The sequence below is a fragment of the Nesoenas mayeri genome, assembly GCF_963082525.1.
Source record: "Nesoenas mayeri genome assembly, chromosome: 2".
NCBI classification, from domain to species: domain Eukaryota; kingdom Metazoa; phylum Chordata; class Aves; order Columbiformes; family Columbidae; genus Nesoenas; species Nesoenas mayeri.
In genome coordinates, this window is record NC_137543.1 from 91,776,569 (window position 1) to 91,799,790 (window position 23,222).

At 42.2% G+C, this 23,222-nt stretch overlaps 1 protein-coding gene across 3 annotated transcripts in view; it reads left to right on the forward strand.

Annotated features, from left to right (window-relative positions):
- The first annotated feature begins 354 nt into the window (after positions 1 to 354).
- The window catches only part of DSP (desmoplakin), a 39,108-nt gene continuing 16,240 nt past the window's right edge, over positions 355 to 23,222 (forward strand). For all 3 annotated transcript variants that reach the window (XM_080339522.1, XM_080339523.1, XM_080339521.1), the window contains exons 1-13: positions 355 to 583; positions 8,957 to 9,059; positions 10,749 to 10,897; positions 11,258 to 11,432; positions 14,023 to 14,151; positions 15,901 to 15,951; positions 16,506 to 16,667; positions 17,593 to 17,697; positions 18,919 to 19,014; positions 19,251 to 19,376; positions 20,300 to 20,452; positions 22,406 to 22,560; positions 22,953 to 23,079. In XM_080339522.1, the coding sequence (XP_080195648.1) occupies positions 396 to 583; positions 8,957 to 9,059; positions 10,749 to 10,897; positions 11,258 to 11,432; positions 14,023 to 14,151; positions 15,901 to 15,951; positions 16,506 to 16,667; positions 17,593 to 17,697; positions 18,919 to 19,014; positions 19,251 to 19,376; positions 20,300 to 20,452; positions 22,406 to 22,560; positions 22,953 to 23,079 (1,719 nt within the window). In that variant the 5' untranslated portion in view covers positions 355 to 395. The remainder of the gene's footprint in view (positions 584 to 8,956; positions 9,060 to 10,748; positions 10,898 to 11,257; positions 11,433 to 14,022; positions 14,152 to 15,900; positions 15,952 to 16,505; positions 16,668 to 17,592; positions 17,698 to 18,918; positions 19,015 to 19,250; positions 19,377 to 20,299; positions 20,453 to 22,405; positions 22,561 to 22,952; positions 23,080 to 23,222) is intronic.

A 23,222-nucleotide genomic window follows, 5' to 3' on the forward strand; every position in this document is an offset into this window, starting at 1 on the left:
GGCAGCGGCGGCTCCACGCCCAGGAGCGCCGCTTAAAACCGCCGCCGAAAGGTGTGGCCTTGCTTTTCCTCTGCCGGCGGGGAGGGGACGGGACGGGACCTTCACTCTTGCCGCCGCCGCAGCCTCCGCCGCCCGCCCGCCCGCCCGCCACCGCGCAGCGCTCCGCGGCGCTGCTGCCCTCCCCACACCTGCAGGGCAGCGCAAGATCCCCGGCGCTCGGCCCTTCTCCGGCCCTCGGCGGGCTGCGAGGGAGAGGCGGCAGCATCGCGGCGGGCCTTCCCCGGGGCGGGGTGAATGAGTTTCCCCCCGTCGGGTCTGGGTCAGTCTCCTCGTCGCTTCCCCCGTCGTCCCCTCTCTTCCCCCCGGGCGGCGGCCCCCGGCGCTCCCCCGCCGCCATGAGCATCAACGGCGGCTCCCACCCGCGGATCAACACCCTGGGCCGGTTGGCGCGGGCCGACTCGGGCACCGACCTGCGCTACGAGATGAGCTCCCATGTGGTGGGGGGCGGCGGCGGCACCCACACCCACAAGACCTACTACTACCAGAAGACCTACGGGGGGGACTACGCCTCCGATGGATACGGGTAGGTGCGGGTCGGGCCGGGGAAGGAGCGACTCCCGTCGGTCCCGCTCCCTCGGACCCGCCTCGGGAGAGATGCCGGCAGCCTGCTCGCTGGTTAATTTCCTAGGTGTGCCAGCTTGCAAGCCTATTTTTTGTTTGTTTGTTTGTTTGTTTGTTTGTTTGTTTGTTTTAACTTTCGGTGAGGACTCTGTGAAGAGAGTAACAGGATAAAAAAGCAGAATGGTCACCTCGCTGTCTCCCCTTTGCAATCTGGGGTGCAGATGTGTCTGTGCTGGCTGTACTGAGCCAACAGTTCTCTGCGGATAAAACCCTGCTTTGCTCGGTGATACAAAACAAGCTGTACTGGGGTGAAGTGCTTTATACATCGTACACCCTTGCTGTCCTCACCAGCACTTGCATTACTCATGCTATAGCACAATTTTAACTAGTGGGAATTGTTCTCATATTCATTTTTGAGTTTGTTTCTAACTTGTGTAAGGCCATGATCTTTTACGTAGGGATCCCTGGCTGGGGAGCAAAGATATGGTCTGCTTCCCCCCCACTCTGCCTTCTTTCTGCTTGCCGTGTTGCTGTGAGCACAAGAGAAGGTCTTGCAGATGGGGTACAGGCTGTGGATCCAGATTTGGAGAATGCCTGGTGTCATGGAGGCAGCTATACCAGCAATCTATGCAGATCAGTTCCAGCAAAATCAGTGCAGTGGTCATGAAAGCTTCTCCATTAATCCCCTTGGCTTGGAGTTCGTGGGACTGAAATGCAGGCAGCAGTTATGGTCACTGAAGGAAAACAGCACTGTTGTATGATAAGGTGCCTATACAATACACTGCTGGAGATTACTCCTTTGTACATGTGGAATGGCTCTATTAAGTCTGTTTGTCTAAGTATTGATGCCACTGATTTAGGAATTGATTCAGAAGTGCTGTTGTGTAATTTGTGCTTAGGTATGTCAGACCTGTTGCTAGAGGACCACTGAATGAAAGTCAAAACTTGCATTTTACCTATTCTTTTGTTTATGACTTTGCCCAGTTCTTAGTTTTAGTTCTTCATTTTACTTTCGGTTTGGTGCGTGCACAGGTAAGTTAGTTAATGATGAATTGCAGTTGTAATGTGTTACTTACTGTTACAGTGGTATGAGGATACCTTATTATTGCTGTATTATTAGAACAATTCAATACTTTATGGGGGAGAGTGCACAAATGGGGACTCCAAAATGCTGTAATTGTGTTGCATTTGTGAGGATTGCTTTTTGCTCAGTGGCACTCCACTGCGAATACCTTTACTGTTTACAAGAGGCAGACATGAAAAATTAAGGGCAGAACATGCTACTTCCAGGCTCTTATCTTTTTTTTCCCAGGGTTAGTCTGATGCAACTATGTTGGATTCCCTAAAGTCACTCCCCTGTTATTCCTGACTTTCACTGGAGGAGAAATACCTTCCTTTAATTTAGCACTCTTTGGGTTTTGTTACATATTTTAAACCAGTCTGTAGTTTGTTAGACTCTTCTTTCTGTAATATTCAGTGGTGATGTAGCAAGAATGGAAAGCACAGACGTGATCAAGAGGTTAACAACCTCATACCAACATCCTTTCACTTATTGTCTATAACGTGATATTCGTATCTCATTTTTCGGAAGGCATAGCTGGCAAGGAGGTTGCAATGAAACTTCTTGTTCACTTTATTGTGAGGTTTCTACATGGAACTAAAGACCTCTGTTAGTGAGATCAAAATACATGTATATATGTATACATAGAACATATTTTTTTGTATATGAAAACGTCTGAGCACACAAAATACTGTACGTAATTATTTGTGAAACAATGTATGTGTGTTATATTTTTTTAATTAGTTCTGATTTGAATTAAGATGTCCACAAAATGCAAAATGAGGGTTTTGTTGTCAGTTAATGAAAAAAAGCACTAATGCCTGATTTTGCAGATGCACCACTAGCAGAAAATACACTAAATCCTGTGCATGTTGTGCTTGCAGGATCAGGACCATCATCTGTGGAAGTGGTTTTAATAATTAAATTCAGCCTGATCTCTTCAGTGCCGAAGTTTAGTAGCAGTTACTGAACTTACAGAACCAAGGCTTCTTTTTCTAAGGGGGAAGGTTACTGCACCTGAATTCTATATGCAGTAGCATTCGACATAGGGTCTAGTCTTGTAAGTTTTGGGGCGTATTCTGCTGAACAAGTCTGTGCTGAGTATTACATTACTCACAGAGCAATATAAGACGCTCCCTACCCTTAGGGCTCAGCAAGGTGCTTTTACAACATTCCCGGTTTCTTCTGGCTTGGGAACTCAGGATGAGCTTGGCCCTGAGTACAGAGACTCAGCTTGACAGTGAGTCACACACTCCTAAGCTGCCAATTCATCAGTCAAATATTTGTCAATGTCTTTGCTATGGAGAGATAAAATCTGATACGCTGTGAGAAAAGGAAAAAAAAAAAAGGCAAATTGTGCAGTTTTGTCGTTGCTGAGATTAGGGAAAAAAATAGCCTGGGGTTCATGGTTACTATGTGATAGGAAAATAAATTAATTTACACAATTCTGCTTAAGAATGAATGGGACTTCTGTGCTTTAAGTTAGAAAAGGAGTTAGAAAAGGAATTAGAGATTCAAATCCTGTGCTCTGACATTACTTTCATGGACTGACAAACAAAGTAAACTTGGAGAAAACAGATTCAGAGCCGTGTTTTTGCCCTTCCCAGCAGTCTCTCAGGATCTGCAGGGTCCTGGCTAAGCAAAGTGGTGGTGGGGCTTTTGGCTCTTCTGCCACAGCCTTGCACCAAGGGAAGAACTGCCCTGGTGACAAGCAGAACCCTGGGCAGACAGCGGGAGGAATGTGTCAGAATTGCCAAATGCCTGCCACACCAGCAGAGCCTGCACGGCTGTGCTCGAGCTGGCTGAGACGTGGGTCTCAGCAGCAGCTGGTGATACTGCCACGCCAAGAGGAGAAAGCCAGGTTGTACCCATCCCAACTCAACTTTCTGTAGGTACGTGTGTGAGATTTCAAGCTAGATGCCTTTGCAGATGTGAAAGCCTGTCAAGCGAGGGATTTGCTGGTGTTTCGAGTAGTAGGGGCGTAATTCTGTGGTCCAGACAGAACCTAGTATTTGGCACCTCCCTCTCACACAGCCAGAGGTGGGAGAGGCAGCAAGTCTGCATCCCGCTGCAGCAAGCAACTATGGCCTTTAGAAACAGTGCTGTTGCTTGTGATGATTAATGCCAGTGGGGAAGAAGTGCAAGGATTTTCTGCATATACATATGATGGGGTCCTTTGTGAAACCCTGCTTTCTCTAAAGGTGCTTGGCCTCAGGTGTCTTAAGATTTCACCACCGACTCTTAAATTTTTGCACATTTCTAATGGTATTTAGAGCCTGATTGTGTAAGACACAGACATCTTTTGAAGTTTCCTGTCATTGTGCCTTAGTGTATGTGCATACTCAGCAGATGGGACTAGTTTGGCAAGGCCAGGGTGTGCCAAAACTGGTCCTAGTAAAACCAGAGATGTACAGGGAGAACCCAGTTATGAAACTCTTGATAATTTCTGACACTTCCATTCACCTTCTTCGAGGGGGGTGGAGAAAGCTGGTTTATAGTATTTTAATTTCTGGCTATATTCTTATAGATACTGTGATTCGTCACCTTTTGCCAGCATACACCCGTGCGTTTTCAGGGGCGCACACACCCAACTGGCAGATGGTGGCAGATGGGCTGGGGTTTAGTCCTGTGGGGTGTGCAGGCTGTGTGCTCGGAATGGAGATTCCAGGTCAGGTTTTTCTTCTGACTCGCCTACCCTGGGCATACCAGGTAATCCCTTGATGAATCTATTGCTTGTTCAAACAAGTTTGTGTGGATAGGGAGGAAGAAAAAAAAAAAAAGGTTAAGTGCTATTGTTTTGCTCTCATTGTTGAGTTAAGGGAGTCGCTTGATACTTTCCATCTACATAAAGACCTTTTTTAAAAGCTTCCTTTACTTTCTGAATGAAAACAAGCACTTCAGATTTTTAAAAGGCAAAATGTTCGGTGGAGCAATCAGAAAATTTAACAAAGATTATTTTAATTTGGTTTAAATCAGATCTTCCGGGCCAAGAGCGTCTTATTTGTGTTTCCAAAGCTTTAAGGAGCTGTGGAGCTGCTGGATGTGCTTCTGCCTGTCTCCTTGGCCCTGCTGGGGCTCTTGTGAGGATCGTTGGTACTGCTTAATTGTTAAATGCAATCCTAGTTCAGAAATTGAGGGTTCAGCAGTAATGTAAGGGCTGAGTTTAGCTCAGGTGGAGTGTATTGCACCATCCTACACAAAGCCCGGTGGCAGCAGGGGCTGGGCTGTCCTCTGGTTTCTCTGGGAGACTAAGGGAGTGATGTGTTCTGCCTTGACATGCAGCAAGCAGGGTGGCTCCTGTACAGAATGACGACAGTGTGAAGATGCTGTGCCTTTCCTAGCGCTCCTCTGGCTGGAGAGAGATACAGGGCTACATTTTAAGATCCCAGATGAAAGTGATTTTTCTGGGATTCTTCTGTGTTCTGAAGTATTCTCATAATTTTTAAAAAAGATGCTACCCACCATTGTTTTCCTTTGTTCCTTTAATGGCTAATGACTATTAAAACTAAGTCATTTTAATAAAGAACTCGGTTCAGTAGTATCTTTTTGAAATTCATGAGTTGCCCTCAAAATAAGTGTTGGTCTAAAATTTTGAGTTGTGGGGAGAATTGGGTGGTTAAGGTCTGAAGCAGTTCAGGCTGTTTCACTCAGCAGTGTTTACAAAACCAAAGCACTACAGCAAATAGATGCTTGCAAATGCGTGTTTTCATTAGTAGGGTTCCCTGCACTCTGATGTTACAAGCCCTGTTAAAAGATCAAACTCCATTTCTTTTCTGCTGGAATGGTTGAAAATGTGTGCTGTTTTTATGCTCTGCAGTAAAATAAGTGCAAAACTTGTCCCTATTTTCAGTTTGGCATTCCTACAGTGTTTGGCACAGCAGGTTCCTATTCACAGGTTTGAGCTTTAGATGCTGCCAGAGGTTAAAAATCAAATAAAATTGTCATCATAGCAGCAGTAGTTGTAACAGATATCAAACATGACTTTATACTAGTGCAGTTTCATGTAAACAAAGTCAGATTAAGCAGGAGAGACATTGACAAAAATATCATCTGTAGCAATCCACTTAATCTATGTCCTGTGAGGATTGTTGGGGTCCTACATCTTTCTGAGGGACATAAATGTATTTTTTTATATGACCTAGGTTACGTAGTTGTACTTCGAAAATTCAGCTGTGTTCTTGCCTCCATGTAATATGTTCAGGGCTCAGGGTTTGCCTCAGTTTCTTTAGTCCAGTATTCTTTTTTTCCTTATGCCATTGTGTTGGATATGATTTTCTTTTGGCTGGCTGTTTCCTTCTGCCTCAAGGGTGGATGTCTGCTTACTCTGCATTGGGGTTTCTGCTTTGATCTGTTCATTCCCATTGAAGGACTGTTGGTTCCAGTAAGAGAAATATTTCACTGAGGGCCTTTGAAACTGCTTACGAAATACTCTCCCGTCACATGGGTGAAAAGTACTGAAGATATGTCAATTTGAGATTGGGCTAGTGCCATCTGATGTATCAACCAATATATGTTGAGGTATTGTCTTGCTAAGTATTTTCTAAACTCAGAGACTGGTTTATGCCTTTCTTGAGTATGTTTGTACAGCTAAATCCTCTTCGAATGTGAAGTCATTGAGTGCTGTTGACTTGGTGGAGCTATGCCATCAAACATCAGCTCCTGTACTGGTACCTGCTGTCCCTGGGGATGCCCCATGACCCAGTGTAGCTCCGTTTGGTCGCCTGATGGATTTGAAAGCTGTGAGCTCACCCAGTGTTATCAGATGCCTTTAACAAGCCACTACCTTTTCACCCATCATCCTAGTATTGGTCTCAGTATTTTGACTAGAAAAATAGTTAGTTGTTTAATAAGAAAATGGACATCCATGGCCACAGCCATGATTAAATATTGTGTGCTTCTCTGGTTTCAGTTTATATTGCTCCAACTTCGGCCATTATTTTGGTTATGTCTCTATCTACTAGATTGGAAAGCCTTAAACATGTGCTGCTTTCTTCTTGTGAAGGTCTCTGTGAACTGTAAACAACCTGCTTGTAAATCTCTGTTTTAAGATCTAAATAGGGTGCGCTTAAGCCTCCTACTTCAAGGCATCTGCTCCTTCCTTTGAAACAGTTTTGTGCATCTGTATTAAACTACCTTCAGTTTTCCTTTTTTTTTTGTTATTTGGACAATAATTCTGGATGTGGTATTCTAACATCATTGAGATGAACACAAAATACCTGCAATTCTTTTTTTCCCTGTCTGTTAAATTGTTTTTTATTTATTTGAAAAAAAACTTTTCGTCACAATTTCTTAGCATGTTAACTATAACAGCTGTTGTTTAGACCTTCTCTCAGTGTGAAGTAATGCCTTTGAGATCAGTGAAGTTACACTGAGGCCAGTGGAGATATGCTGATTTATTACAGTAGAAGTCTGGTCCCCATCTATAGTTCTTTTGGCTTTAATGGATATCCAGCATTTATAGCTGTCAGGAGATGACTGAAAAAGTGATTGAAGAAAAAAATACACTTCTGATGTTCTGAAAAGAGAAAATTGCTTGGAAGGTTCCTTTCTCTTCTTTGTTATGTTTCATTCATGAGAATAATTGTGGGTATATTTAAATGTAAATTTTAGATGCAGTCAGATACTTCTAGATCCAAACACAACAGTGATGCCTAAGGAGAAGGAATGATTTAGAAAAGGAAGCTGATGGGAAGCCTGGCACAAAATCAGACCCATATGTTATTTTTCACAATTGCTTTCTTTAAGCTCTTTCCAAGATATACAGGGATGCATAGCACAGCAGGGTGCAGCGTTCGTGCAGCCCAAGGATCACAGTGCCAGCCAGAAGTTACACACGTACAGCTGGTTTTAAGTCACCCGGTGATTCTCCAGTCCTGTCTCTCTGTCTTTGAGGTTCTGCTCTCTGGTACTGCGGGAAGCCGGTGATGAGTTGCTCAAAGTTTTTCCACTTGTTCAAGAGGAGCTGACAGGAGAATAGCAGGCTGCCGAAGCACCAACTGCATGCACTGCAGAAGAGCTCTTAAAAATACACCGTTGACCATTTCTCACCATTGGCCATTTCTCTTAGTGATTTTCCCAAGGACATCTCTGCCAAGCTTTTTATGTTGTCACAGTTCCTTTTGTGAAGGATGATTAGAGTCTGTTGAAGTCAGTGGAAAGGTTTCCATTGAATCCGTATGACTTGCTGCCTCTGAGCTGGACAGATTTGCACCAATTGTCTTTTTGATGTTAGTATTGTATGGAAGGTTTGGACCTCAGTGATTTGTAATGGAAAAGGTTACCTACTGTGAGCACAGGAGTTAGGAAAGCAAGCTTTGAAGCGTCTCTCTTTCTTATCGTCTCTTAGTTGTCGTTTATTTTAGTTTTACTGGCAAGTGCTTCAGTTTGGGAGCTGCCTGGGCTTGCTTGGGAGCTCTGATTCTATCAGAGGAATGGTTCCTTGCTTGAAGCACCTCACCCACATTTGACTAGCAGTGACTTGCTTTGGTGGCTCAATCCCAAATGCTGGAAAAGCAGCCTTCTAGTGGTATGGATGCAGTAGGCTATGTCCAAGACAATAATAGCAAGTCCTTTTTCTATCTTGGCTTTTTTCCCTAATAGTGTTTTTGGTCCTGGAATTTTATGTGGAACCCCCAAACTACCACTTTATTTATTTGTAGGAAAGCATGTCCTCTAACTCCATGCCCTACATCTATTTTTGTGGGTAATGCAGTTCCTTCTTAAGACACTGCACTAGCTTAATGAATTTCTACTGATAAAAAGGCTCTTTGTACACTTGTATGGACTTGTGTGCTCATATGCTTGTGTAGCTTTCCTTTTATCCTCTGACATTCGATGGATGGTGTGGTAGCGTATTAGAATATCATACAAAGGCTATGTTCTAATGTAGTGATATTAACAAAGATTGTGCGTAATTCATTATCACTGTAGTACTGCCAAAGTTTTACCTATCAAAGCTGCAAACTCCTGTACTGGAAGAAAAACTTTCTCCTTATGGCCTGCCACTTTCCACCTTTTGCTCTATCCTGTGGCAAAGCCAGTTCCGTGCTTGCTGTTACAGATTATAAAGTGATTCTGCCATTGTGGAATTGTCATTAAAACTTCACAGTGCAGTTATGCAGGAGCGCCAGATAAAGTGTGTATGTCTCTGTGAAGCTAAATGAAATGGGTTATTCCATGTAACTTCCCTTAGCCGTTCTGAATTTGTGTTTCTTGTGTCTCCTCAAAATGTGTGATCACTCTGTACTTACTTCATCTTCTTCTTCTCCACAACAGTCAGAATGGAACTTGTACAGTGTCCAGACGCCAAAACACCATCCAGGAGCTGTTGCAAAACTGTTCGGATTGCCTGATGCGCGCTGAGCTCATAGTACAACCCGTGAGTGCTTCTTGTTCTTCTTATCAAAAGTGATTATGAATATTACAGGGAATTAATGCTGTGTTGTATCTGGACTCACAGGCTCTGCTGCTTCATCTCTTCTCCCCTTTCAGCTGTTTGTGTGAGGCAACTGGGAGTGCAATAGCACACCTTCTTCCTAGGTCTCTCTCTTCCTCCTGCAGTCAGTGTTCAGTAAAACTGAGTGAAATGTATGCAGTTAAGAAAAGGGGGACTTCTTCATTAAAAAGAAAAAAAAAATCCACCTTTCAAACAGATTATGCTGCATTTTATTTTTCAGTTTTGGGTCAAGACCACTGTCAATGTAAACAGCTGTTCATAATGTTATGACCGCTTATACACTCTTAGTATGTCCTATAGAATATTGTCATAATTTTCTGGGCCATAATGAACCAGAACCACTGTAGGAAAGACCTTCATTATTTTTCCACATGATTCCTAAAGAAGTATATGAAACCAGATTAAAGTCTTCTTGACTGTTTCATCTCAAATGCATACAGGTGATCTTTGCTGTATGCTACACTGATATAAACCCATAGTGCCTGGTGTGGGATTCAGGCCTGGAAAAATGTGGCATGTCCTCTGTTCCTGTTGAAGTTAGAGGAGGTGCAGGGTGGTGAGTGCATCCTGCTGTTGAAGGCTCTGAGATGCAAAACCCATTCACAGTTCTGGCAGTAGATGTGATTTAATGCACACTTTTGGACCCTCTGTGGACAGAAAGATCTTTCAGGATTGAACTCTGTGGTTAGCAGTTCATTTCCTTTTCAGAGACACAGCATGTGTGAGCATGTTTGTATAAAAATCAATGCCAGGGTAAATACTGCCCCTTGTTAAGGATTAATATTATTCCAGTGAACTTAAAAGAAAGTGATGTTGAGTTCCAGCTTGGTGCCACAGCATGCATTACTTTGGTTTTTTTTCCTTTTCTTTCCGAGGGACAAAGTAATGAGGTCCATCAACATTTTATTTGCAAAGTCAAATCACAGTTGGGTTATGTTTTTTTCAGCATGGCTGTGTCAGTGTGGGATGAGATCAAAAAGCTGTGTCTTCCTGCTTGAAGCACCATGACCACGCTGGTCCACTGCACTTAGAAGGTGCATGGGGAATTTGCCTAGACTCTGGGTGATAAGGTGGGACGCAAATATGGTGGGGCATGGAGCTGGTCCTGGGCAGACAGGGTGCCGTCTGTATCTTTGCAGGGAGTGAAAGTCTTAGAACCTTAGGGAAACTTCTGAAAAATGAGGAGCAATATCCACCAGCTCCTACTGTGACAGTGTTTTTCTTCTTGTCCTCTAAACACAAAAGCATAAAGTTTTAAAAACTTAGCATGCCGTGTGAAGCCTTGGATCTGCTGAAATAAACATCAGTCAGGATATGCTGTTCTTTATGGGAAGGTTTGGTTGGTATTATGTTTTAATAATTTTATTTCATATTTTATTTGTAATAAGGACCTTCCAATGTCTGTGGATCCTCTGTCAATTGACCGTCTGCCAGTTAAAACTGTCAGTCAGAAATCTAGCAGTTGAAACCTGTCATGCTTCATAAAACTGATCACTCCTCATAACATCTCTTTTAAAACAACCAAGCTGACACTTATGTGATGAATATTTAATTTAGTCTTCCATCTCTTTCTTTTTTGTGTGTTTTTTTTTGTTTGTTTGTTTGTTTTAGGAACTGAAATATGGGGATGGAGTCCAGATTAGAGGGAACAGAGATCTGGAAGACTGTTTTGCACAGGCAAATGACCAAATGGATATGCTGGATGGGCTGATCAGAGAGATGAGGCAGATGGGCCAACCCTGTGAGATGTATCAGAAAAGGTATTGCCAGGGAAGAGTTGGGAGAGGGAATGTGGCTGATAGAAGTTTGTGTTGTCTCAAGTGCTCACCTTCCCTGGTGTTGTAGGATGTGACAGAAACGAATAAGGTAAAACTAAAAAAACTATGATTCTATAGATTTGGGGCAGGCTAACATGGAGAAGGGCCTTGCAGTAATATATTTCTTACAGAATTTCACACCTTGCTTGTCTCTATGAAATCTTAGTATATTTTTTTCCACAGCCTTTGCTTTCAGCACTTTGTTTTGAATAATTGGTGGTCCAGTAGGAGAGATGAATTGCATTGTTTCCATGTTTTCTGTGTGTTTTCCTCATAGATGCTAAGTGGTTCCTTCCCTTTCAGGCTGCTTCAACTTCAAGAGCAAATGCGTGCCCTGTACAAAGCCATCAGTGTTCCCCGTGCCAGGAGGGCCAGCTCCAAAGGTGGTGGTTGCTACTCCTCTCAGAGCGGCTCAGGCTGGGATGAGTACACGAAACGTGTCACAACTGAATGTTTAGGCTGGATGAGGCAACAGAAGGTAAATCTGTGCAAAACCCAGAGACAATACTAAGATATTTATAAAAGTAGTGAAGTTTGGGTGCCAGTAGAAGATAAAAAGTACATATGAATACTTGTATGTTACTCCAAATTACTATTTTTTTTTTTTTCCTCTTTTCAGTATTGTACATATAGTGACTTTCCACTGAAATATGAACATGCATTTGGGGTCTTCTTTTGCAGAGGAATAAGTGTGGAAGTTAGTTTTGAAAGCTAAATGTGACATGGCTGCTAACATAACAAAAAGCATTGCCATGTTTGTGTTAGAGATTATTAGGCTTGATATTTCCTTCCTTCAACAGATTTCCTTTATGATTCATATTTGTTTTAACCCTTTACACAGGACCAGCTTCACGGATTTAACCATTAGCCAGTATTTTATAGTTGTTCTCCCCCTCTAATCTGTCCTTATCACAGTGGGAGCCAGAGGGTAGAGCTGACTGCCACAGGAGTAAGCTTTCAGAAGTCACTGCCTGAAGTTGCCATCTCTTGCATTTGCAGAGTAAATTTGCTTGTGCACAGCTGTCAATGGTGTAACCTGGAATAGAAAACACACATTGAGAACACATAGTCTATTGGGGGTTTTTTTGTGCTGCTGGAGTGAAAGTTGCGTGTTTATGGTTGGACAACCTTTTCTGAGAGATGCGTAGGGAGGGTGGAACAAGGTGGCTGAAGTTATACTCTGCAGACTCCTTGTAAACTGAAATTGTAGTATTTTTATCTCTATTAGGTTGTTGCTTAGTGATCCTGTCATTGTTATCTGCATGTGGTATTTGCCAGGTGGCTGCTATGCAAACCAGATGAGGAGAGGAGAGCTCTGTATGGTTCCCATACTTTTCTGTGAGTGCTAGTCATGGTGTAGCCTTCCAGTGCCTTCCCAGAGCATGGCGTGTTTTAGAGGCAGAAGGGGAAGTGGAGATGCGCTCATTGAGTGGTAATGTTTACAAGCACTGTGCCCAGACAGCAACAGCAGATATGATTGCACTACACACTGTGGGAGAGCAGGCTGATCGTCAGACCTGCCATGGTTTGAGGAGTGATGTTGGACAGACACTGGGCATGCTTCCAGCGATGAAAGACTGAACATGCTGCACCTTCCAAAGGCGCCACATGACACCCTGCTCAGACACCCCTTGCTAAGCACAGGGAGCATAAGCAAGCGCTGTATAGCTGTGTCCCTACACAAAACCTCCTGTGAAAGTATAAGGCGCTCTCTCTTTCTCTCTCCCTTCTTCAGTCCCTAAGGCAAAGCCAAGGTGGGGCCAGTAAGCACTTAGCTCCCTGTTGGGCTTCTGGGGTTTTTTAGGGAGAATTTATTTTGAACCTTCCATTGTGCCTTGCTCTGTCCCATTACCTGCTCGTAGTGGGGCCAGGATAATGTTTCCCCTGGCAAAATGGTGAGACATGGGAAAAAGGTCTGGGCAGCTGTGCTTTTCTGTGAGATGGTTTGCTGACAGGAGAATCAGGTGGTAGGAGGGTTGGTCAAATTTCCAGTGCAGAATGAGGGAAAGCGCAGTGAAATCCAGACAGCCTTTGTTCGCCTGCTGGCTGCCAGCCGGGACTGCTGCTGTTGCTACAAACTCTTTAGACTGTTTAAATATAACGAGAAGGGTCAAAGTCCTGTAACTTTCAGACGGCTGAATGCAAAATGGTTTTGCTTCTTGGATCGTTTCCAGCACTGCCTTTGAACCCCTACGCTTGAATGTGGTTCGGGCTTTATTGTCTTCTGTTGACTCATAGAGATTTGGCTCCAGGCTGGTAATTACCAAATTCGGTCCCAACCCAAGATTAAGATTCCTGTTAGAACGCAGGACAGGCATTCAGACAGAGATGGAGTGTGTCTTTACAGTACAAAAGACAATTTGGAGTTTGAGGAGCTGAATTGTGAATGCAGTGGCTTTTAATATTTGCAAATAATGAAACAAAGAACTGCAGTCAGATAGTTTTTGAGTTAGTAATTTTCCAGGTGTATTACTGTTTTTCAAAGCCTGTTCCTAGTGATTTTCGCTTGGCATCCTACAATAAATGTTGCCAAAATGCAAGACAAACAACACTTCCTATAATAATTTCAGTTTATCTTCCGTTTTTTCATTTAGTTTGACTGCATTTTACTGAAGTTATTGGAGTTTCATGAGTGTAATTAAATTGGAAATGTGGTGTACTGGGCTACAGAACTTGACTCTGGGTATTTTCACATGAGTTGGATGAATAGCATTGTTTGATAAAGTCATAATTTGTTTTTGAAGCGATAAGAATGTAACTGTACTGTAGAACATAAAGAACAATTTGGTCCAAAGAACACAGATTAAAATACACTACTGAATGTGCTTCATCTAGTCTAATTCTAAGTAACTTAAATATTTTCCCTACTTTTTCTTCTACTTTGGTAAGTTGTTACACAGTTTAAGTGATTACAGTTTTAAGAAATTGTCAACGCTTATTCTGAACTTCCCTTTGTTCAGTCTTACTTTCTACTGCATAGTCATGTTTCCCTCAGTCCAATTCCTTTATGCTCTGGTTTAGATAATAATGTTGGAAGTGAAATTACAATTACTGTCTCTTTCTGCCAGGCTGAAATGGAGCTAGTGAAATGGGGGTTTGATGCAGCATCCATCGAGCAACAAATTAGTGACCATAGGAGAACTCACAATGCCATTGGAGACTATCGCTGGCACCTGGACAAAGTTAAAACAGATCTGGTAATTACTGTCTTCCTTTACACATTGCTTAGTCTAGATTTATATAATTGACTCGTGGGTGTTCCACTACAAAAAGGAATGTTGAATAGCTCAGCTTCTCTTCAGAAAGCACTGGTGTCATGATAGGATCCACTTTCAACCCTAATATTTATTATTTCATGATTACTTTGTGTTACACTTCATTCCCCAGCATTTTAAAATGAAAATTTAGTAGCTATTTAACATCTTGTTGTTGTGTACCAAGGCTGGCAAATAAATATTGCAACATTTTTTGTGAGAAGAATGGCTAAGAATTGATTTTTCTCAGTTTCTGCCTAGGCATATTAAAACAAGAAAGTGAAAGGATAAAGGAGGTGCTTAGAGAGGCTTGAGTAATGAGGGAATTTCTGTGAGAAATGCCCAAATTCTGGGCTAAGCTTAGAGCTTTTCTGAGGTGTGGTGTTGCATTTCCACCCCCCCCGCCCCTGCCGCCTTTGAGGCTTCTGTTCCCCTCTGGATCTTGTGATTGGAATAAAAGTGTCACTGAAAATGCAATGGTTAACTTCCTCTCCTATCAGCCCAGCTAGGTATAGGAGAGAGGAGGCTGACTTAATTCCTATTCTTCTTTTCTTTTGATTGTTCATATAGACAGGAAGAAAGAGCTGGATCTGAGGAAAAGGCACTCCATTCTGGAGCTCTTATCTCTCAGCCAGGCTGAAGAGTGAAAGGAGTGTTACTCCCTTTTCCCTTCTGCTCCCAGTAGGAAAGGTGATAGTCTGGGCCTATGAAGTACCAGTTCCAAGGTTGTGAGATTCCTACTGATAGAAATAGGCATCATGGAGCCTCCTGTTCACATCATAATTTATAATACTTCACAATCTCTGAAGCTAGCTGTAGGATTACCTGGTTCCCCACAGCTGTGCAGGAGTTTGGTACAGAAAGAGATCCAATTTTGGGAGCTCTTTTGGTATTACGGGGGTTATGTGCAACCTTGCTTATGTACTAAGTATCCCTGAGGGAAGTAAGTTGTCTAAGCCTTGGTTTTATACTTCTTGTGTTCCTCCAGTGGTGCAGACAAGCTGCTCACCTATGTCTCTTACAGGCATTTGCAGGTTACCACCTGTAGTTATAATGTTGTCACAGAATCACAGAATGTTAGGGACTGGAAGGGACCTCGAAGGATCATTTAGTCCAATCCCCACACTGGAGCAGGAACACCTAGATGAGGTTACACAGGAAGGTGTCCAGGCGGGTTTTGAATGTCTCCAGAGAAGGAGACTCCACCACCTCCCTGGGCAGCCTGTTCCAGTGCTCTGTCACCCTCACCATGAAGAAGTTTCTTCTCAAATTTAAATGGAACCTCCTGTGTTCCAGTTTATACCCATTTCCCCTTGTCCTATCACTGGTTGTCATTGAGAAGAGCTTGGCTCCATCCTCATGACACCCTTTACGTATTTATAAACAATAATGAGGCCACCCCTCAGTCTCCTCCAAGCTAAAGAGCCCCAGCTCCCTCAGCCTTTCCTCATAAGGGAGATGCTCCACTCCTTTAATCATCTTCATTGCCGTGCGCTGGCCTCTCTCCAGCAGTTCCCTGTCTTTCTTGAACTGAGGGGCCCAGAACTGGACATAATATTCAAGATGCGGTCTCAGCAGAGCAGAGAGGGAGGAGAACCACTCTCGACCCTGTGATACTGACACTGTAAAGAAAATATCAGCAAATAGGCAACTTGTAAAAGGCTCACAAAATATTTACTTTCTCTGTTTCAGCGAGAGAAGGCTGCAGTTCATCAGCTGGAGGAAGAATATGAAGGACTGCTGGTGAGTATGAGATGTGTTCATTTTTGATACCTCCTATGATGGATGCTCTTTTTGCTTTATTAACACTAATATAACAGTCAAGGGACACTTCAGGTTTCAACGGAGTGACAGATGCATATTTAAATAATTCTATTGAGTAGCAAACTGGCAGTGTTTCGTAGTTTCTATAAGGTTCAGTTTGCATCATGAATTTGAGATTAATTCATTATCTGGTATAGTGAATTACCCTTACAAGGAAGTTTCTAGTTCGCACCTGGAGAAAGGAGTTGGTCACTTAGCAGGGTAAGAATAGATCTCTACCTCCATAATGGGAGTAAATGTAGCACTCAGACGTGAGATTAGAACCAAATTCTGTGTAGGTCTGTGCATCTTCTCTGCTTATCTGCAACACTTGTGTTTGAAATCACTTTCAGAAGCTGCTGACTTGAGGTTCCCGTTGTTCCATAAATCCAGACATGTTGCCCACTGTCTATGCTGTGCTCTTGGCTTCCTCTTCTCCACCCAGCACAGGCATTTATGTGTTTATGGCTTCTCATTTCTGGAATTCCTTGCAGAAATACTCCTTTGAGAGAATGGATCAGCTCCGTCAATTCCAGAACCTCATCCAAGCCACCAGCAGAGAGATCATGTGGATCAATGACTGTGAGGAAGAAGAGCTTCTCTATGACTGGAGTGACAGGAACACTGACATTGCCAGGAAGCAGGAGGCCTTCTCTGTAAGACAGCTCAACCTCCTCATGCTTTCCATGGGCTCTCTTTTGGGATAGGGAGGGCGGAAGAGCCTGGCTTAGGGGAACTGATCACAGGATGGGCATTTCTTCACTCTTAAGAAGTTCCTGGGGACTTCTATCAACATTTTTGGATTAAGAACTGTGTGACAACCTTTTGCATCAAGACTGGACATCTATGGGAAGATGGTGCTCTCATTCAACCAGTTGTTTCTTTTGATTTTGGAAGCTGGCCTTGTCAGTACAGTCCAGTGTAGTCAAGTATAGTTTGTGCACACAATCATTATGTTGGCATGCTAAACTAAGGGACTTGAATCAAGCAGTTTAATTCTCTCTGTTAGGACTATGTAGGGGTTATGAGGTCCCTGTATTTGGCCCTGATTGTCTGTCATCAGAAAGCAGAGCTATACCAGAAGGAGCTGCTCTCTTTCTTTGATGGTTTTGCCAGCAATGCGTTGAATGCACAGAGGTAGTTTGTGCTGCTCCTTGTCCTTTGTGAGTACACCAAGAAATTGAGCATGTGCGTTTTTTTGACCAATATTGATGCTGATCACCAAATTGAAAAAGGACTGAAAGCTCACACTATTTAGGAGGTACTTTTATTTATTTATTTAAGTTCGGTTGTCCTGGATGTTGTAAGATGCTGTCCTTTTTGCTTCCATCATTCCTAGGAAAGACAGAACTTTGAGTGCTTTGCTCTGTGAAGTGGCAAGCCTAGAGACTACATCTGAGATGATTGTACTTCTTTAATTTTACCACCTTCATAATTAACTTCAATACACTGAATAGAATTACTACATAGTGTTATCAGGGATAATTTTACATTATCACAACGATCTGGAAAATTTTAAGTAAATCATCCTATGCATCTTAAGTTTGGGGGCTTGTTTAATGCTGTGCTTTGGTTGTTTAGAAACGCATGAGTGAACTGGAGCTTAAAGAAAAAGAACTCAACAAGCTAAAGCAAGAAAGTGACCAGCTAGTGCTCAACCAGCACCCTGCTTCAGACAAAATCGAGGTGAGTTAGACTTTGCATGATTTCTCTTGCTCCTTTAGTTGCTACGTGGGAAAAATTCTCAGTGAAAGTCCGCAAATGAAATACTGCATTTGGACCTGGGAAGGGTTTGCAAGCCAAAAAATGTCCATTTTTATCCCACTTTATCAGCTGCTCTCATAAATGTTACTATCTTCCTCTTCAAACCTGGCCACAATGGCTGCAGGCTTCTTAAGAGCTGTGGGGAGAGCTCTCATTGCTATCAAATTTGATGATAGATGCATGCAAAAATTAATATGAGGCTTAGGGAGTTGTCTGAGTATGTCGAAATTGCTGTATCTCATTTGCGTTGATTACAGTGCAGTGGAATTTATGGTAGGAAGGCATTTGTTGTCGTTGTTCTTCTGCTATCTTAGTTGGCATGTTTTGAAAAAAGCCACACCCTTTGAGGGTTTATATTTAATCCAGGTGCAAATACTTTCTGCAGCTGAAATTCATAGTGCATTTCTACAGGTTAGCCAAGACATTTTTGCTTTCACATTGTGGTGTACACTTACCTTTAAATTACAAAGGCTGCCACAATTTAGAAAATCTAATTTCATTAAGAAATGCTGTAGCTGTTATAGTTTTAAGAGTGCATAAGAACCTGAAACCGAAAGAAGCTAATGGGAAAAAAGAGTCCTTTCTGCTTTTCAGAAAGACTGTTATTGTGTTGTGTAGAATCAGCATGCATATTTCTTCTGTGGTCAGTTTCTGCCTTAAAGGAAAGATCCTTGTAAGCTCCAGTACAAGTTGTATATAATTTTCTAAAGAATATACATGAGGACTACTTAAGAAGTTTGAATTTAAAAATAGCCATAATAAAAAGTCATGTTTGACAGTGTTTCTTGGGAGGAGGAGAACGTAACGATTTACAATTGAAATATTTTATTTGCACTACTGTTTGTGCATTTCACCCCTTTTTGTTCATGCACTTCAGGCTTTATGCTGATTAAACAAAATTCAAGTCATGAACAAATTTCTCTCTGTATCCCACAAGCAGGTATTTAACTCATTTTCAGTTAGGCAGATGCTTAGAAGTTGGGGAACTATCTGCATGAGTTACATTATTTTGATGTGCATGAATTTGTTTTAGCAGATTTTTCATTTGCATTTATGTGGAGCATAAATAGCTTTGCTTGAGTCTAGGTATGGGACAGAGATAAGTATGGTGGTTTGAGTTCTGTATATTACTATTTTCGTTAGGCCTACATGGATACATTACAAACTCAGTGGAGCTGGATTCTTCAGATCACCAAATGCATTGATGTTCATCTGAAAGAGAATGCAGCTTACTTTCAGGTGAGTAGTGACGTGGAGAACTCACACTACTTTTGTTATAAATGTGAATCCCATCACAGATATTTTTTTTCTGTACCAAAATCTTTATAAATCCGTGCACAATTTTGTATAACACACTGCTACCGTGTTGTAAATGCTACCATTCTGCCAGATGTGAACTGGGTTTTCTCATGAAAGGAATCCATTTATTTTTAGCAGACATTTTTATAACTGAAATCACAACTTTTCTCCTGTAGTTCTTTGAAGAGGCCCAATCCACGGAGAGCTACCTGAAAAACTTACAAGACTCCATCAGAAAGAAGTTCATCTGTGATAAGAGCATGTCACTGCCAACTTTGCTGGAGCAGATCAAAGAGCTGGAGGTACAGGCTGCATTCTGCTTTCCTTGGAAGTCAGTTGCCCTCTTCAAATACCAAATGTAAAGCCAGGTGTACTGTGATGTTTAAATACAGAACTGTATTAACTTGAAACCGTGAGGGTATATTCCTGCCCATTTCTTAGGAGAGCCTACAGATGGATCAGTGTTGTTTTAACCTGTGTAATACTGTTTGGGAACTCTGATTTCTTTTTAAATCTGTAATGAGCCCAACAAATTACAAAGTTCCTGACATGCTAGCACATTATAAAAAGGGAAGATTTTCATTCATAAGTGGCAGAATAGATTTTGCCTTGAAGGATAAATACATTTAATAAATGATTCATCATGTCATTATATCACTGTAGTCTCTTTGAAAGGACCTAACTCAGCTTTTTAGCTAACTAGTTACTCATCATGAATTAGGTACTACAATTCCAAAGTGAATATAGTGCAGAAAAAATGCCCAGTGATGTGAAAGGGCAATTGATGAAGTCATGTTCAAGAGTGTAGCTATTACTTTTTTTTTGTTAGAATTCATGTTGTAATTGATTCTATTTATTACTGTGTTTCTTATAAGCCACCTCAGCCACATTGCAGATCTGTATGAAAAGCCTGCTCTGTGAGTTTTGTAAAATTTTCAGCTTGCCAGAGCTGCAAAGATACTTAGTTTGGTGCTTCTGTTTTCTGGTGGTTTGGTTTTTTTTTGTGTATGTGTGTGTGGTTTTTTTGTTTTTGTTTTTGTTTTAACTGCAGTTTTACATTATAGTCCATTTACATTATAGTCCATTTACATTATAGTCCAAAGATTCATCCCACTGCAGCTAAGGGAAGTTTGCCTATTGCAAGCTCCCACTCTTAAGAAAGCAGTGGGAAGTAGAAGTGGTTTCTTCTTAGAATTAATTTTTAACATGCAATTGATTGTTGCAGAATGAACGAGAGAGAATTCTTGAATACAAGAGACAAGTGCAGAGTTTGGTGAATAAATCCAAGAAGATTGTACAGCTGAAGCCACGCAACCCAGACTACCGAAGTAACAAGCCCATTATCCTGAAGGCTTTGTGTGACTACAAACAGGATCTGGTATTGTATTCCTTTTTGGCTAAGAATGAACACCATGTAAACTAGGACATGGCAAATAATTCAGTAAACAAACTGCTGAGATGATAGATGTAACCGCTTTGTCTGCTTTTGGTCAACATTTAAATTTATTGGACAAAAAAGTCCTGACTTTCTTGCGATTATGAATAAAGCTAGGTTCTAGTTGGCTAATAAGTCTAGTCAAAATTGTTAGTCCATTAGACAGTATTACTACTCATAGCTCAAATTAGCACAGGAAAGTCTCTTTGATAATAGGGTTAAAGTTCTACAGATGCTTCACTGCATCTCCACCTTTTTTTTTTGTGTGATTACTCATTTTTTCAGTGTCCCTCTGTGTCCTTAGGTCAACACTTCATCTAAGAAAAAGTGAGGAGTGTACAGTGAGTCATTGGTATTCCCAGTTTTTTGCTGGATGGAGTATGACATTGATGATGATGTTTCTTCTTCTTCCTCAGTACTGGGGCTGCTTGGGTTTATTTCTGTATTTTTTCTTAACAGTAGGCTTAGTTACTGTGTTTTTAGCCTGTGTGTTCTTTTACTTCAATGGTTCCAAACTACCCAGTTTTTCTGTTCTGTTATCTGTAACACTTGTTTTACCTGATTCATTAGGTTGCACTCCCATTGTGACCAGTAATTGACCACTGTGATTTGTATTTACGATCTGAGGTTTCTCCTGTCCACTCTGTCTGCACTTTTCCATACCACATTTTATTCCAGAGTCGCAGAAGTTCAGCCCACACAGAGTAACTGTTTGTTGTTACTATAAGCAAAACTAAACAAATTTAGGCAATGGTTACCTGACTGCTTGGCAATTGCTCTTACTTTAAGCAAGCTAAATTCTGCTCAGATGAAGCAGACAATTCTGGAGCCACTTCATGCTCGGATCAATGCAAAGCCCATGGCCTTTTACTAGTTATGGCAAAAATCCTACTTGCTGGCTGTAGAGGTGTGATGCAGGTAGAATCCTGTCAAGATACATGACAGGAGCCTCCCACTCTTGGATATGAGTGGGTTGTAACCTGCACTGTGGCTGCTCATTGTTAGGATTTCTGGCAGATGGGGCTGCTGGATCTAGCTCTGCCACACTCGCTCCCAGTCCCATCACTGAGCATCCTTATGCCTCCAGCTCAATGGCTTACAGCCATGCATGGTTGCATAGTTTACTGTGGTCATGTGTCCACATTGAGTCTTTGATGTTTGTCATGATAAGCCTCAAGTCTGATGATCAGCCAGACTGGCTCAGAGTGTTCTGTGGCTCTCACTTGGTTTTCCTATCTTTTCTTCACATGGAAACCATATTCAGGCAGAAGGGGTTGATCTGTACTGGTCTTCCCCCAGTATGAAGCCAAGATGCACACCCAGACCTGGCAGCTGGGGAGCACTCGCACTTCTGTGATCTAGCCACTGTTCCTCAGGCAAGGCGCTTGGCCTGGTGCCTTTGGGTTAGGGGGCAAGAGCAAAACACATCTGCACACCTCACTTGTGAGGAAAAGTTGAGAGAACTGGGTTTGTTCAGGCTTGAGAAAAGAAGGCTTAGGGAAGACCTTATCACCATGTTCCAGTATTTAAAGAGTGGCTGCAAAGATGGAGACTCCCTTTTTACAAGCAGTCACAGGGAAAATATGAGTGGTAATAGGTACAAGTTACACCTAGGGAGATTCCGATTAGACACAAGGGAAAGTTTTCACAATGAGAACAATCAGCCATTGGAATAATCTCCCTAGGGAAGTGGTGGGTTCCCCAACATAGGACACTTAAGATTCAGGTGGACAGGGTGCTGGGCTATCTTGTCTAGACTGTGGTTTTGCCAAGAAAGGTTGGACCAAGTGATCCTTGAGGTCCCTTCTAGGCTGGTATTCTGTGATTCCTTGTGTGTCTCTCCTACAAACTCCATCTTACTTAACTAAAGAAAAAAATGTTTTGTGTTCCTTACAGAAAACGGTGCGCAAAGGAGATGAATGTATCCTGAAGGACAATAATGAGCGCAGCAAGTGGCTGGTGACCGGCCCTGGAGGAGTGGATATGCTGGTGCCATCTGTTAGTCTTATCATTCCACCCCCCAATCCATTAGCAGTGGATCTTGCTACCAAGTGAGTTGCTGCCTGGGTTTGGACACCTACCACTGGGAGCAGATAGAGTTTGCTTAAAATAGCAACGAGCCACAAAATCTGATCTGTGCCTTGATCGGACTGTCCACTCACCCTGTAAGGATGGGGCATTAGAGACTAGACACTTGACTTGAGGAAATTTCACTTTGGTGAAGCTTCCTAGGATTTAGGTTGGGATCTAAAAATATTTGAAACTTAACTTTTACAAGGTTTTTCTCATCTCTAATAATGGAAGTCGTAGATAAATTGACTTTCAAGATGTAGAGAACAAGTCTTAACACAGTCCACAACTGGTGGAGGTTTCTTGGGATGTTCTGTAGCTATATTACAAGGACAGACATGTGTTGACCATGGAATTTCTTTTCTCATTTCAGAATTGAGCAGTACTATGAAGCTATTTTAGCTTTGTGGAACCAGCTGTATATCAACATGAAGAGCCTGGTATCTTGGCATTATTGCATGATTGACATTGAGAAAATCAGAGCGATGACTATTGCCAAGGTAAGACTCCAGCTGGCCTTACCTGTAGACCAGGGACATCCATGACCTGGCCTCTGCTGTCCCAAACAGTGCTTTCTGTGTCTTGTGCAGATTCATGTTCTGCAAAACCATGGGCCTTCCTTTTGCTGGGTTGCACAGTTAGT